At 30.0% G+C, this 15,575-nt stretch overlaps 1 protein-coding gene across 2 annotated transcripts; it reads right to left on the bottom strand.

The window, feature by feature from the left end:
• Positions 1–6,779: 6,779 nt before the first annotated feature.
• LOC124945636 (transcription factor MYB3R-5-like) lies at positions 6,780–14,208 on the bottom strand. Of its 2 annotated transcripts, none has more exons than XM_047486102.1 (9): positions 14,000–14,208; positions 13,572–13,757; positions 12,424–12,475; positions 11,790–11,847; positions 10,319–10,413; positions 10,096–10,199; positions 9,461–9,589; positions 7,961–8,833; positions 6,780–7,188 (listed from the first exon to the last, which is right to left on the bottom strand). In XM_047486102.1, exons 2-8 carry the CDS (start codon positions 13,754–13,756, stop codon positions 7,975–7,977), a joined length of 1,482 nt encoding a protein of 493 aa, XP_047342058.1. In that variant the 5' UTR covers position 13,757; positions 14,000–14,208; the 3' UTR covers positions 6,780–7,188; positions 7,961–7,974. The 2 variants fall into 2 exon arrangements, with proteins under 2 accessions (XP_047342058.1, XP_047342057.1); XM_047486101.1 differs by having other exon boundaries at positions 6,780–7,169.
• Between the last annotated feature and the right edge of the window lie 1,367 nt (positions 14,209–15,575).

Here is a 15,575-nt window from a genome sequence, read left to right as displayed (position 1 = left end):
ATAACCTAAACAAAAATAGACGATCAAAGTTATATAAATGGTATTCGTAAACATTATAGAGATTTCAGAAAAAACAGATTACTCATATTAGAGAGGAAAAGTTAGAATGAAGAGTTGGGGGTAAAGAGAGAGAAAGAAAAAATTTTGATATTTTTTTGAATAGAAAAAAAATTAAAGTAATGTAAATTAAAAATAAATAAAAAATATGTAGATATTACATGTGGCAAAATTTTTAACTCCGTTTAACTTTTCTGTTATTTTAAATAAATTTGACACTTTTTGACAAGTTAATATATATAAATAGAATTTTGATACTTAATAAGTAAATTTGATACCTTCTTACAACTTTGTGTGTAAAATTGGCATTCTTCTCATATTCAAAGGGCAGATGGAGAGAAGACATTAGTCAAACAAATGAAATTGAGAGGGTCATCAATTGATTGTCACCCACAGTTTTGTTTGACTGATAATATGCTCTGATAAATCTGATAAATCGGAGAAGCAATTGTTTACTATCTACAAGATTGCAGGAAATATTGATTTAAAAGATCTTATAATGCTACTATGTTTTATTTTTTGAAGAGATAATCTTCTGCCTGCAAATAAAAAAAATGATTTTAGAAGAGAAAATTATGATCATAACCTATAAGATCAATTGGTATTTGAATTACACGAAAAATAGGGCAAGATGATAATGATCAAATCTGAGGAGAAGAGCAATGTCTTGACGAAGAATTATAGCAATGATAGATTGCTGAGAAGTTTTAATAGACATTGCAAACTTTTGATTAGATTTTTTTATTTGGATGCTTTTCTCTATCCACGGAATAAGAGCTCACTTAACAACTTAACAGCTTGGTTGATGAACTGAAAAGATAATTAATTAAATAATTTAATAATATTTTTTTTTTTGTAATGAGAGAGATCGCGCACAATATATCATAACAGCGGGAAGGATTTGTCATTGAAGCAATTGGAATTGAAGAAAGGGAGAGAAAATCATATTAAAAGATCAAGAAGTGCACGCGTTTAAAACTTGTAAATATTAATGAAATAAGAAAATATATTAAATAAAAAAAATGTTAAATAATTTAACAGACTTTAACTTAGTGAGAAGTCTTAAATATAACAAAATATTATAACTATAATTTTTAAAACGATAAAAAAAAAAATTAGGAGAGTTATAAATTTGACAAATTCTTTGAACAATAATTTTAATTTTTTCATTTATCCCAATTTAAAATATATAATATAGATGTAACAAATCACTTAGATAGTTGATTTTTTGAGATAGGTTCGATACAATCTCAACTCGATAAAAAAATAATGAATTAATTAAAAAATTAAGAAAATACAATCGTGTCAAATTTCTACCTTACAAAAAATAAAACATTTCAGGGTAGGTAAATCCACCCCAATTTATATTAATATAATGTGGTGGAACTTTTATTCTTAAAAAATTATAAATTATACATAAAAATATGTTTAAACAATATTTTAATCAAATAAACACTTAAAATTTAATTTTAAGTGTGTTAAGTGTGTTGCTCCATATATATAATCTAAAATATTTTTTTAATAATAAAGATGAAATAAATCAAAATCATCAAACATATTGAGGTAATGTACATGGATTGAACAACGAAAATTAAGATATGTTTAGATCAAAATGTTACGTTCTGAAAATCGTAAAATTCAAAATTCCGTATTTTTTAATCAAATATTTTGAAAAACAAATAGTGTTGCACAACAAAAAAAAACTTTAAAAATATTTAAGGTACACCTCATATGAACAAAGTTAACATAGAAAATTACAACCTCCTGAATTATGATATAAAAAGAAATTATATAGATAATAATAATATAATGTAAATGAGATATATAATCCTTTTGTTTATCAATCATACAGAGTTTTTATAAAAAAAAAACATGTATCTCTTCATTGACTACCTATAACATATTTTATATGAAAAATAAATTATATAGACTATTTATCTTTAAATTTCAAAATCTTTTAAATATGTTTAAACATTCTACCTTAATATACTTTAATTTCATATATATATATATATTACAAATTAAAAAAACAATATATATATATGATGGATTTAAGTCCACCTAAACTCACACTTGAAATCTGTCATTGTTGGGGCAAAATTTTCAACATTCCTTTTGAGATGAATTCTTAAACTTAATTCTCAAACCACAATGCACCTATTTTGTTCCATTTTCAGATAAAGATATTACAAATTAAGGCGACGACGACGTGATTGTTACTAATTCGTCTCATCCATATTTAGATATAGATATTGAGTATCTATGTTATGCCCTCAAAATCATCTCTAAACAATAAAAAATATTAATGTTGAAGGAAAAGAAAATGTCTCATAGTCTTATAATTGTAAATAATATGATAAAGTTTGCGAAACATAAAATATGATATTACACTACAAAACCTGTAATAAGTTTGAATCGACCGGTTAGACATGACTTACACCAAAAATATGATTATCCCTTAGCGAGAATAAATATAATTTGATTTGAAAACAAAATGAGTTTATTAGTAAAAATAAGTTCTAATTCAAATCTAAGAAACACAACCTAATTAGAAACTTAGATGGTCGACTGTTTTAAATGAATTATAAAGAGGGTTTAAATTTCGACTATAGAATAAGCATTATTCATACTTAAAGTTATGTTCTTCGTATTGTAATATTTGAAGAAGCCTATTATTTTAAACAAAATAAATGTAAAAAAGCAATTACAAACAAAAATAAATGTGGTTATTTCATAGTGAGAAGGTAATTTAATTTGAAAACGAAATGATTTTATTAGTCGAAATACGTTCTAATTCAAATTTAAGAAACACAACCTAGTTAAAAACTGAGATGGTCCGACTGTTTTAAATTAGTTATTAAGAGGATTCAAATTTTAATTATAGAATAAACATTATTCATACTTTGAAATTATTTTCTTCATATTGTACTATTTGAAAAAACCTAACTATTTTAAATAAAAATACATGTAAAAAAAACAATTTTAAATAAAAAATAAATGTATAAAGAACAATTTTAAACAAATTAAATATAATGAAATATTTAAAACTTACTTAAATATTTATGTAGCATTACATATTAACCCAAATAAAAATATTTAAATTTTAATTAATTAATATTTGAATTATTTTGATAATATCTCAACCTAATATATAAAAAATATATCAATACTATTATACCCTTATATATTAATTATCTTAGTTAATAGAGTAAATATATTAAATTATACGATTTGATATTTTAAATATTAAATAAAAAAAATAATTAAAATAAATACTAATATTTGTAACTTATATATTAAATTATTAATTTATAATTTGTTAACATGTGTTAAAAGAATTATTTGTTAGTGTCACGTGACATTAAAACTAGTAATATATGAGTATCTCAACCAACATTAACCAAATACTAGGCTAATATATTAGATAAATCAAAAATATATAAAGGGTGTTGATGAAATAACAATGATTGTTAATATATCTTTTGATCAAGAAGTCTTACGAAAAAAATTAGCAGGAATGATTATTAGACATGATTATTCTCTTTCGATAGTTGATCACGAAGGTTTTAGAGATTTTGTGAATAGCATACAACCGTTGTTCACTATGGTTTTAGAGATTTTGTAAATAGCAAATTTGGAAGTAACAAATGGGTTAAAAGATCTTTGATGAATATTCTAAGAAATTCTTGAGATGTAAAGGGGAGACCATCAAGGATTACATCACTAAAGTCACAGCAGTTGCAAATCGGACGAGGAGCAATGGTGAAGCAATTCCAGATTTATTGGTGGTCGAGAAGATCCTACAAACTTTGACTAAAAGATTCACATATGAGGTGATCTCCATTGAAGAGGCAAGAGACACCAGGATCATGACGATTGATAATCTTCAAAGCTCACTTGCTGTTCACGAGCAAAAATTCAGGAAGCTGAATAAGACAGAAGATAATGTTCTCCAAGTAGAAACGTATGATAGTATAAGAGGAAGAGGCAGAGGTAACTTTCCAGGAAGAGGTAGAGTGGAGGAAGAGTTGTTAACAAAGCTTTAATGGAGTGTTTTAAGTGCCACAAAATAGGAAATTTCAGAGAAGAATGTCTAGATTGGGATAAAATAAACTTTGCTAACTTAGAACAAGATGCAGAAGACTTATCTATTGTTGATGGCTCTAGTGGAGACACCTACTTCCATAGATAACAGGGTATGGTTTTTGACTCGAGTTGCTCTAACCAAATGTGTGGTAACAAAAGTTGATTCACTCAGCTAGATAAAGTTTTAATCATTCTGTAAAGTTGGGAAATGAAACAGAATTAATGTCAATGGAAGAGACAAAGTAAGACTGGAAATTGGGGGAATTAAAAAATTAAGCTCTGATGTTTATTTCATCCTTTAACTGAAGATAAATTTGTCATGTGTTGGGCAACTACTCCAAAAGAAGATCGGTGTCCTGTTTGAAGAAGATGAATGCAGACTCTATCATCGAGAGAGAGTGGACATATTGTAACGACCAAGATGACTGCAAACAGAATGTTTGCACTTACTGCACTAGTTTTGCCAAAAGTCAGAAAATGCACCAACTGTTGAAGCTTGCTTCAAAACAACCACTGAAGATACCTCTCCCATTTATGGCATTGCAGGTTTGGTCATGCAAACTACAATAAACTGCAAGAGATGAATCTCCAAAAGTTAGTATATGGATTACCTCAGATTGATGTCCCCAAAGCACCCTGCGAGCATTGTCTGGTTGGCAAACAACACAGAAAAAAAGATGAACAAGAAGAGTGATTGGAAGACATCTCGGAAGTTAGAGTTTGTGCATTCAGATATTTGTGGACCAATTACCCCAATTTCAAACAGTGGAAAGAGGTATTTTTTAAGCTTCATTGATGGGTTTATTAGAAAGATATGAGTGTACTATTACCCGAGAGAAGAGAAAAAAAAATGGGACAACAGATTAAGTATGTAACCCGCAAACACACTTAATCATTTAACCAGACACAAAACTTGCCGTCTGACGGATTCGAACCCAGGAACTTAAGGTGAGTATCCACCTCTTATTGCCGCTAGGCTAGAAGAAAGGATTATCTACCAGAGAAATAAGAAGCCTTTATGAAGTTCATATCATTTAAGTTATGTGTTGAAAATGAAAGTGACCACTCAATTTCTAGTTTGAGAATAGATAGTGGAGGGGAATATACATTTAAGGAATACAATGATTTTTGTATAAACAATGGCATTTTGAGACAATTAACTGCTGCTTATACATCTCAACAGAATGGAATTTCAGAAATGAGGAATAGAACAATAATGGACTCGGTCAGAAGTATGATGTCCAAGAAAAAAGTTTCAAAAATCTTTTGGCGAGAATTTGTTCAATAGAGTGCATATGTAATGTATAGAAGTCTCACCAACTCCATTCCACGAAAGACTCTCGAAGAAGCAATGAATGAAACTACTCCATCTGTAAGTGAGTAAGTCACTTCAAAATATTTGATTGTATTGAGCACACACACATATAACAGATCAGAAGAGACAAAAACTGGATGGTATTTTTTGATGTGAGCAATGAATCAAAGGTCTACAGATTATTTGAACCTGCTTCTAAGAAGATTATTATAAGTCGAGATATGATATTTGAAGAAATTAAATGCTGGAATTGAAAAGAAAAGAATGATGCAGTGAGTGAACAATTGGAATGGGAAGATGTTGAACAAGATGACATACATTCGAATGAAACTATTGAGGCATAAGGTGAAAAAACAATCCATGAAATTGATGAAGAGAGTCATACCTCAGTATAAGAATTAGCTACTGAAACTAGTAACACTAGTTTTTCAACTGAATCTTCTAGTTGCAATTGCAGAAAGAAGGTTAAAAAGAGCTCAAATATGGCAGAGAGATTATATAGTTCCAATTGCAGAAAGAAGGTTAAAAAGAGCTCCAATATGGCAGAGAGATTATATAGTTGGAGATGAAAGCTCTAATGAAGAAGAAGATAACATCAATTTCATGTTTTTTGCTTCTTTAAATCTAGTCTCCTTTGATGAAGCCAAGAAAGATCAGAATTGGGTGTCTGCAATAGTGATATGATAAACTAAAAAGAAACATGTTTTTAGTTTAGGGGTAAAGGAAACATGTTTTCAGTTTAAAGGAAGAAATTATTAGCTTAGAGAGTTATTTTAATCTAGAAATAAAATACTAAGTCTTGCTGATTTATGACTAAGTAATTAGAAATTAATTAGTGATTAGATTTATTATTACTTGTTGATTAAGTCCACATATGTTAGTGGCATCATGTACTTAGTAGTTAGCTTAAAATTAAGAAAAAATGTTACAGCTTGCCTTTATAAGACAAGTGAATATCTAATAAAAGTTCAAACTTTTGACCCTGGATTAAACATTTGCAAAACAAATTCAAGACAAGCCCAATACATTTTAAACTACAATATGCTAACTATGCTTGCATGCTCTTAAGATTTGCTTGTTGCTCTTTAGTATTTTTAGTTTTAACTTTTTTTTATTATTTGTTTTGACCTGTATGACCCTTAGAAAAAATAAATGAATTAGTTTGAGTTAAATAATCTCCAATGCTCACCCTTATCCATATGTTAATGTTATATAATAATAATATGGTAGCTAATCTTGTAATAATTGGCTTTTTACATATACTATATATTAATCATAAACTTGGTTCTTAGATTAAATTTTAAAATAAAAATGAGAAATGTACCCAAGAATTAAAATCATAATCATAATATTTTTACTGGTCCTTGATGCAAACTAACAATAATGTTCCAAAGCAAATTTCTTTTATTCTAAAGGCAACTTTTTTCCAATCTTTTTCAGTGCCTTTGTCTCACTTTAAATTTGGCACTTATTAGTTGCATCCTAAATAGTACAACACTAACAATATAAAATAACACATATTTACCCAAAATTTCGTGTGGAAAACAAATGTAAAAATAAAATACCACTGAAAAGTAGCCAGCAAATGAGATTCATTTCCTTGAGAAGTAAGCAAGCAAGCAACAGATGAGAGAAGAATCTGAAATCTGACTATGGCTGTCCTTTGTGTAGGACTCATTGAATTTTCATGTCTTTAAGAGCCACACAAGACCTGAAATATATATAACCCACCGAAAAAGAAAGAAGAAAGAAAAAGAGAACAGTTTGTGAGATCTCTAGGATTTGTAGAGAAGAAATATAAATGATTTAAAAGCCACATCTCAAGAAAGCATATTCATAACTTTAATTCTTCATTCCTAACTGACTTACATAAGATCATTTTTTGTTTTCCTTTAATATCAAATTATTTCCATAAGATTCTACAAAAGCTGCCAATAAGGTTAGATATATCATATATGAAAAGGCCTACAACACTGTGAGTTGGGATGACTCATTAAATGATTAAGTATTTATTTGATAACTATTATTTAAAATCACTTAGATTCAGCTCAAATTAAGTTAAGAAAACTGATTTAAATCAGTAAACTATGCATAACTTAACTCAAAAATCTAATAAGAATGTCCAAAAGACAACTTAAACCCTTGATCAAATTACAACTACAATGGTAAAATAGTCCTTTTAAGTATTTTCCGACATTATTTCTACTCTTTATGTAATCAAAATTACGTACCAAGTATTTAAAATTGGGACATTTTCATTTGATTTAATTAGCATTTCATTTAATCAGCATTTCTTTGTCAATGACTTAACTCAACCGGTATTTCCACATTCAACACTAGTTTAATCAACTGTACCCTAAGCCAAAAGAAAAAGAAAATAAAACACAAAAAAGATTTGGCTTCAAGATGTATATGTAGTAAAAAAAGCAACATGTATCATTTATAGACAAGAATCACATAATTGATAAATTATATTTATGAAATTGAGATAACAGTACTTACTGTATTTCTCTTAGTCAGCCATTTTCTGATACTTGGGATTCAGTGGCAGTTGAGCTCAAATTCAGATCGTCATCACCCACTTTATTAAATTCAGTCTCAAGTTTCTTTTCTACTGACTTGAAAAGAGCAGTTCGTTTGGACTTTAATCTATAAGGAGGAGACGCATTAAACGCCATTCCATCTAAACTGTTATCAAATTGAGGGCTTGTGCACGATCTTTTGCCTTCAACAATGTCTGCCTCTATAATTTTGCTAACTGGTGTAGTTCGAACTTCAGATTTCCTCTTCCGAATTATAGATGGAGTATTGGGAAAACTCTTGGCTGCCATTTTTAGGATGGATACAGGACTCTGGTTATATAGAGTGATTGGCGGAGGAGTTGAACAGTTATCTGACCCTGTAACTTTAATAGAGCCTATGATGGAATCAGTTAGAACGGTGTAAATTGGAATTTCTTCATCTTGATTGATCTTGACACTGATTTCAAATCGCTCCAGTTTTGGCACTATGTTTGAATTACTATGGTCTGGATGATCATCAGCATATGATTGTCTCATCTGGCTTAGTAGATCTAATGGTTTTGCCTCTCCTGAGTGATCTTTGCTATCATCAGCATTCAATGATTCAAATTGATCTTCGCTACAGTCTTCAGTTATATTAGCCTCCTTAGTTGAAGATGAAGGTTCGGCAGTTGAGTTTGGTCTTTTAACTGATAAGAGAAATGGTTTTCTAACAGAACTTGTCCAGTTAGTTTCTTTGGGTCCTGTTTGGACACTTTGTTTAGCAACTGGTGGAAGGTTTCCGGTAGCCATGTAAAATTCTAACTTCTTCTTTAAGGAACTATTCCAATGATTCTTTATTGCGTTATCAGTCCTGCAAAGATAGAATTGCTCTGGCGTAAGTTTTTTATCTCGATTATAATCTGGAAATTTTTGCATATTTTATGTTTGCTAAAAATCACAACAATCTAAAATTAATTGGATCATTATCCAGAAATATAAATTTATACAAAATGACTAAAATGTACATTCTAATCTGGATTATGATATCGAAAACAACATGAATACAAATGAAGCCAAAAACAACACTATAATTTGAATCATGATCCATAAAATTATCTTAGATCACGATCGCTATAAAGTATTATACATCACTTTCAATTAATTTTAGCAATTTTCTAATGAATCATAATAGTGACAGAAATTACGAGAATGTAGCAGTTTCCAAAGAGGCTACCTATGCATAGTACATTTGAATCCAAAACAGACATGAAATTTTTGTTGTAGTACATGTTTGCAAACTCAATGTCTTACTAAAACAATAAACCAGAAACTCATTTTCCTCTTCCATGCAAATTAAAATCAAATAAATTAAAGGCTTTAAAAAACTAGCTTTCCTAAATACACGCACACACATAAAGCACCATTCCCACCACTGATTTCTAAAGGTCAACTGGCAATAAATGACGTTCAATTTTTTGCACCAAAGAAATCACAATACCTTCCAGGTAGCACTTTAGCTATTTCAGCCCATTTGTTTCCATATGTTCTGTGTGCATTCATGAGTCCGAGTTCTTCTTCCAATGTCCAAGCATCCTTTTTTATATCAGGATTCAGATGATTGTGCCACCTGAAAATTTTCAACTGTTAATGGACATATAAATACATGTCACCTACGTTACAATCTGCTATCATTTGGAAACACTTTTTACTGTCAGATATCTCATTTGAATGTGGATCCGGATCAAATAACGTTTTGAAACAGTACTGTCATACTCAGATTCAATAATTATTAGCTGTTTCTCATTTGGGTCGGAATTCAGATCCAGAAGCAAAAATCAAATAGCATTGATTGATAGATATGTTTAGTCAAGGATAAAATATTTTAAAAACTACCCATTTGTTCAAGGACAACAGGGGTTATTTGAAGCCTCACTATAGAAATGAAGAAAGTGTCCATCTTGCTGCACCATATAACAATTGCAACATCTGATGGGACACAATCAGCAGTTTCCATGTAGTTACAATCATCTTGAAAACATGAATGATTAAAGGTGCCATTCTATTATTACTACAACAGTACACTGAAACCATGAAATTAATATATTCCAGGAGGGTATTTCCCCAAATGCATACCTCTCACGGCATTGTTTGCCTATACGTCCAGGAAGTGCTTTTGCTATAACAGACCATTTTGTAGGCCCATACCTTGAAACCAGCTCTATGATTTTATCATCTTCCTATAAAATTGAAAAAACAAGAAATGGACCACAGACAGATCAATTACTTAGACAGACAAAGTTAACAATACCAAGCTGCCAATTAAGTTAAGACAGTAAACAGAGCTATAACTGACAACCTCTTGCGTCCAAGGTCCTTTAACAAGTTCAGGATTGAGAACTTTCTGCCATCTGTGTAAGCATTGCACTTCTGATCTATCAGGGAAGAACTGGGCTGCAAAACAATCATATCCAAACATGAGGTTATCATCATCAAGATATCATCTCTCAAAGAGATTACTATAACGTGGATCCCTAATATTAGGGAATAATATCTTCATATATGATTGATCATAAAATCAATCATATATGAAGAATATTGTGCAAGGCTGCTTCCTGGGAGTCCTGTAGACTTCTCAAGCTTCCCTTTAGGTTTCTTGAAATATATATCTCATTTATTTATCTTTGCTTTTCCATTGTATATATTTATTCCCTCTTGTACTATAAGATCATATCTAAAATAATATTTTCAAAGTCACTCAAATTGTCTGCCTCCATTCTCTTCTCTAAAGTCTGTCTTTCATGGTGAAGGGCAAATTCTAAAACATATAACTAGCCTATATTTATGGTAATCATATATTCATAATCAATCATAAAAACAGATATGTAATCAATCATGCCCAGATTGATTTTCTAGGGTTTGTATCACTGTTATGGAAAGAGAGCAAAATATGTCCCTAAACTCTTCAAGTAGGCAAATTTCCTCTAAAATATTTGAAAAGGCAACATTTATGGTAAAATTTGTTTAACTGAAAGAAATTGCACCCTATAAAGGGAACTACTGAAAGGGAAAATTCTCAATTGAGGGTGTTAAAATTTCAATGGTAAGGATGATCTACTTACAAAAAAATAAAGGTAAATTTGCTCTCTTTCCTAGTGTTGATTTATTACTGTTTTATCTTTTTTAAATTAAACCAGCATTCTTTTTCATCATACCATCAACTTATACAGTATATTTTCACTATGATACCTTTAAAGCTTACCTTTGCAAAGTATGACATTCTAGGTGCAAATATTTTATCAATAACAAATTAAAACTCCATGCCAAATCTTAAGATAAAAAAAATGTGAATATCTTTTATTCCTAAAAGTTTAGTATATACTTTGACCTTTTTCAATACAAAGGGCAACTACAAACTGTAATTAGAAGAGAAATAATCAATTGGACCTCTTTATTCTCAATAAACAGTCATTTTGGGTACATATTCCCTTTTCTTGGATCAGTAAAAATCAAGAGAAGGTAGAGGAACATCAAACATAATCAATAATGACAAACTTCAAATCCTTTTTTTTTTCTATTAGAACTAGTTTGAGGATCTAAACTTCATCCCATCTTTTTTCCAATTACATTGTCATAGCCAAGCCCTAAAAGGATCAAATGGTGGTGGAACATAGTACGTTGGGACCTAGCTCTTTATAATTATATTTATTTAAGGGCTGCATAGACATTATAAAAAAATTACAATCATGCCACTAGATCTCATGAATGAAAATATTCTGACAACATAGTAGAAAAAAAGGTGACATAGGAACCCACAAAAGAAGACAAACCTATTTTCTTCCAACATTTTCCCTTGAAAACTTCAACAGCTCTCTTCAGTGTATCATCCTGGACATAAACATGTACTTCATAAGATTTGAGTATAAAACTCACAAACAATAGCCTATTTGGAAAGTGGTATTTTCTTACAATCATTATCACAATCACATTTGAAAATTGCCAAAATAAAAAGAGAGTGATTTTTTGGCATTTGGTATCATAAGTGTGATTGAATTAGATGAAAAGTGAATGAGAAAACATGAAAAGTGTACGAAAGAAGTGATTTTTTGACAAACAGAAAAATTTTAGATGAAAATTTGCCAAATGACTTATTTTTAGCAGAAGTCATAAAATTTGCATACCAGATAGGCCCACCCAATTTATAGATAGCACAGATAAAAAAATAGCGTTGTCTCTTAACACATGAGCTATAATGGATTTGAAGTTGATGTATGTGGGAACATGTAATGGCATGAATAAAGTATATTCTGAAACAATTCACTGAAACTTGTCCAAATAACCTGAGAATCGAATCAAATCAATCTAACATGTAGTCCTTCACAAGACAAACAGAGAATTTGTAGCCAAAAAAACTGTTCAATTGTACTAAGTATCATTTGGCTTGGAAAAATGAATTAGGGTTACCTCCTCAGGGGTCCACCCGCCTTTAGCTCTTCTGATCGGACCAGTATGTCTCCTATAAAAAGCGAAAGAGTAAACACATTTTTAATGAGAACAATATAGTGCACTCAATAAGTAGCAAGACCATGGAGTATGACTCGTCATGTTAATCATAAAAAAATAAACATGCTTGAAAGAGCATTTGATAGGAAAAACCAAAGGCTGCAATGTTAAGTTATTACAAGGAAATTGACAACAAAAACTCTATAGAGAACTCACTTAATAAAATTACAGAACACCATATCTACAAGAATGAATAATCAACTCCACAAATTCTGAAAGAGTCATATGAGCACAAGCAACAATAACTAAGAAAAACAAGTAGGATATTGTTTTCCTTACAATATATGCAAATTTTAATATACTGGTACTAGCTAAGAACATGAAAATCTTGCTACACCAGTTTAATAAATTATTCATTTTTTTATTTCTGGTTGGGGACAGTATACTACACCTGCAAATTGAATTCGTTATGGATAGTGTAAAGGAAACATGGGGTTTTCAGTTAAGAATGGTTATATAGATACTAGTAGGAAGTTATTGACAAGCTAGTCTCGCTATGTCATCGTAGATGTATGGCCATGATAGTGAACTTCATTTACTATCATGATCATGTTCAAAACATCTGTTCATTATGTGTAGCGGAAATTATGGGGGGGAAATAGCATTTCTCTTAATGGATATTATGTCTTTCATACTTGCTATGCTGACTATTAGAATACATCTACAAACACACACATAAAAAGAATTGTGTTTTTAAATGTCACATCCTCAAATCTTAATTGTTTCTCCTTCTTGTGGACTGTAACCTATATGCTATTAAGACTCCTCTAAAAGAATCTAAGATATACAAACCTATGATCTTTGAAAAATAAAATTCAAAAGTCAATCAAAGAAAGCTCCATTCCATGTCTTGACTCTTCATTGGATTTCTAGCCCATGATTTGCAGAACGATGACATCTTGGCGATGAAACAATAATTAATACTACTAATATAGACATGGTTCAAACTATTCAGAGAATTCATCTGAATCCGAAGATTCATTATCATCTGAAAGAACAATCAAATTCAAGTAACATCAGATTGAAGAGAAGACAGATGAGATCAGTACCTATGAGAGGATGAGGTTGCAGTAGGACTACTTATCCCTGGGGATCTGACAATACTACTGTCACTTCCCTCAGAAACAGAAGAGCTCAATGTCGCTGCTGATTGTTTGTTCTCCAGACAAGGTTCATCAACCATTTTCCTTTCATTCAAATCCTTAACACTCTCATCACCTCCGCAAACAACCATCCTAATTACAGCCAAGAAAATCAAATTAAAAATCTATCTGAAGATTTCAACAACCAGATATGCCTCCAATCACTTGAACCCATATAAACCTTTGAAGGAAAATCAATGAACTCATATATACTTCCAAATCTAAAGTCAGCAAAAACCGAGATCTCGGAAGTAATAATCAAATAAAATCTAAAAACACTTCTTTTCAATTACCCAATTCAGAATTTAGTCATTAGAAAGAGAATAAGTACATACCAATCAAAATAAGATGAATCTAAGCAAATTCTATCAAACGAGAGAAATCCTTGAACCGTTCTCAACAGCTGGGAAGCTCCTTCTAAATCGATGTCACCGGAGTAGAGCAGTTCCGAAAGTTTCAAACCCCATCTAACGTTTCATATGGAGATAGAGAGAGAGAGCTTCGGTTCGAAAACCTTGCCCGTTGAAACAAGAAACCAAGAAAGAAAAAAGTTTTACGCGTTATTTCTCTCCCAAGTTTATATCATAACGAATACCATGACGTCTCCGTTTAATGCTGTTAACATAAGCTGGTTCTTTTAAAGCCACATGATAACTGGTGATTAACGTTGTTTGGGTACAAAAGTTTGACCCTCAAACGGCACTGAAGACTTACTTTATATGTCCAACATTTGGGTTATGAGATCCTTCCCGGGAATTTGTAAACCGTTGGATGGATCAACTGATGGACAGTCCATATTTAAGCGGTGAGGTTGCATTAAAAAGGTGAAAATTACGTTTCAACTGATTGAAAGAGTTAGAGCGGCCATCAATGGTTGAGACTTTTCATGTGTTGTTGCTATTATTCTTAACCGTTTGATTGAAAAACATAAAGTCTTTAGTAAAAAACAATAATTTATTTTCTATAAAAGAAACATTTATATATATATTTAAAAATTGTCTTTATAAATAACATCTCATGATAAAGGTGTCATTGATGAAAGTTGTTATACATGAATTCACAATTGATCCATATAGATAAATATTTGATCTAGATCTAGTCATCTAATTAAATTATCTTTTCAAACCTTATATTATATAAATCAATTCGGATAAGATACTAAAATAAAATATATAAAAAAATTGTTTCTTTTTTATTTTATTTCGGATTTATTCCTTATGTGGCTATCATGAATCATACCATTCTAATATTTTTAAATTAAATTGTTTTTAGTATGAATCGAATCTAAACATATTGCGATAAAAAAAATACATTTTAATACAAAATTATTTAAGATAAACATGATTTTTTTTTTTTTATGTCTAACTAATTTATATTTAAATAATTAGAAAGCATTTTCCTAAGTTTTAGAAAATGTTTTCAAATAATTAATCTAATGAGCCAGCATTTATTGTTACTATGTCTACTTTATCCTATCTTTTTGCTCCAAATTGCCTTGTTGTGACTAGATCTTAACTTTTCGTAACAATTAAGTAATCACTAACATTAGTAAACTTATGTTGAAGTGTGTTTAAGATAGTTATTAAGATACAGTAGTTACTAAATATAAATTCATTTTTTCTTTTACAAATATACTACTAACAAATAGTTGCAATTATGTTGCATTGAAAGAATTCTTGTACCTGAGGTGTATTATTAATATTAAGCATGATTAAAGGTCAATTATCAAATCTAGAGATAGTAAGACTGATTGGTGATTTTTTTTTCTTGGTAGGTTCTCTACAAAATTAATTATTTGTTGGCTTGCTTATTTGGTTATATAACTTTGTTTTAGTGTAAAATAAATAATTGTATTATTTAGTTGATTACTTTTTCTGATTATTTTTGTTGATTTAATGATGTTAATTGCAT

Source organism: Impatiens glandulifera, chromosome 7 (genome assembly GCF_907164915.1).
Source record: "Impatiens glandulifera chromosome 7, dImpGla2.1, whole genome shotgun sequence".
Lineage (NCBI taxonomy): Eukaryota > Viridiplantae > Streptophyta > Magnoliopsida > Ericales > Balsaminaceae > Impatiens > Impatiens glandulifera.
The sequence above is the reverse complement of the archived record's forward strand: the minus strand, read 5'-3'. Positions and strand labels throughout refer to the sequence as shown.

What these genes read in the sequence shown, in the direction of transcription:
- LOC124945636 (XM_047486102.1), bottom strand. Translation starts at nt 13,756, where the DNA reads ATGGTTGTTTGCGGAGGTGATGAGAGTGTTAAGGATTTGAATGAAAGG. An exon ending in GCAACCTCATCCTCTCATAG is followed by an intron (nt 12,476 to 13,571) that starts GTACTGATCTCA and finishes CGCTTTTTATAG; the next exon opens with GAGACATACTGGTCCGATCA. An exon ending in GCGGGTGGACCCCTGAGGAG is followed by an intron (nt 11,848 to 12,423) that starts GTAACCCTAATT and finishes GTTTATGTCCAG; the next exon opens with GATGATACACTGAAGAGAGC.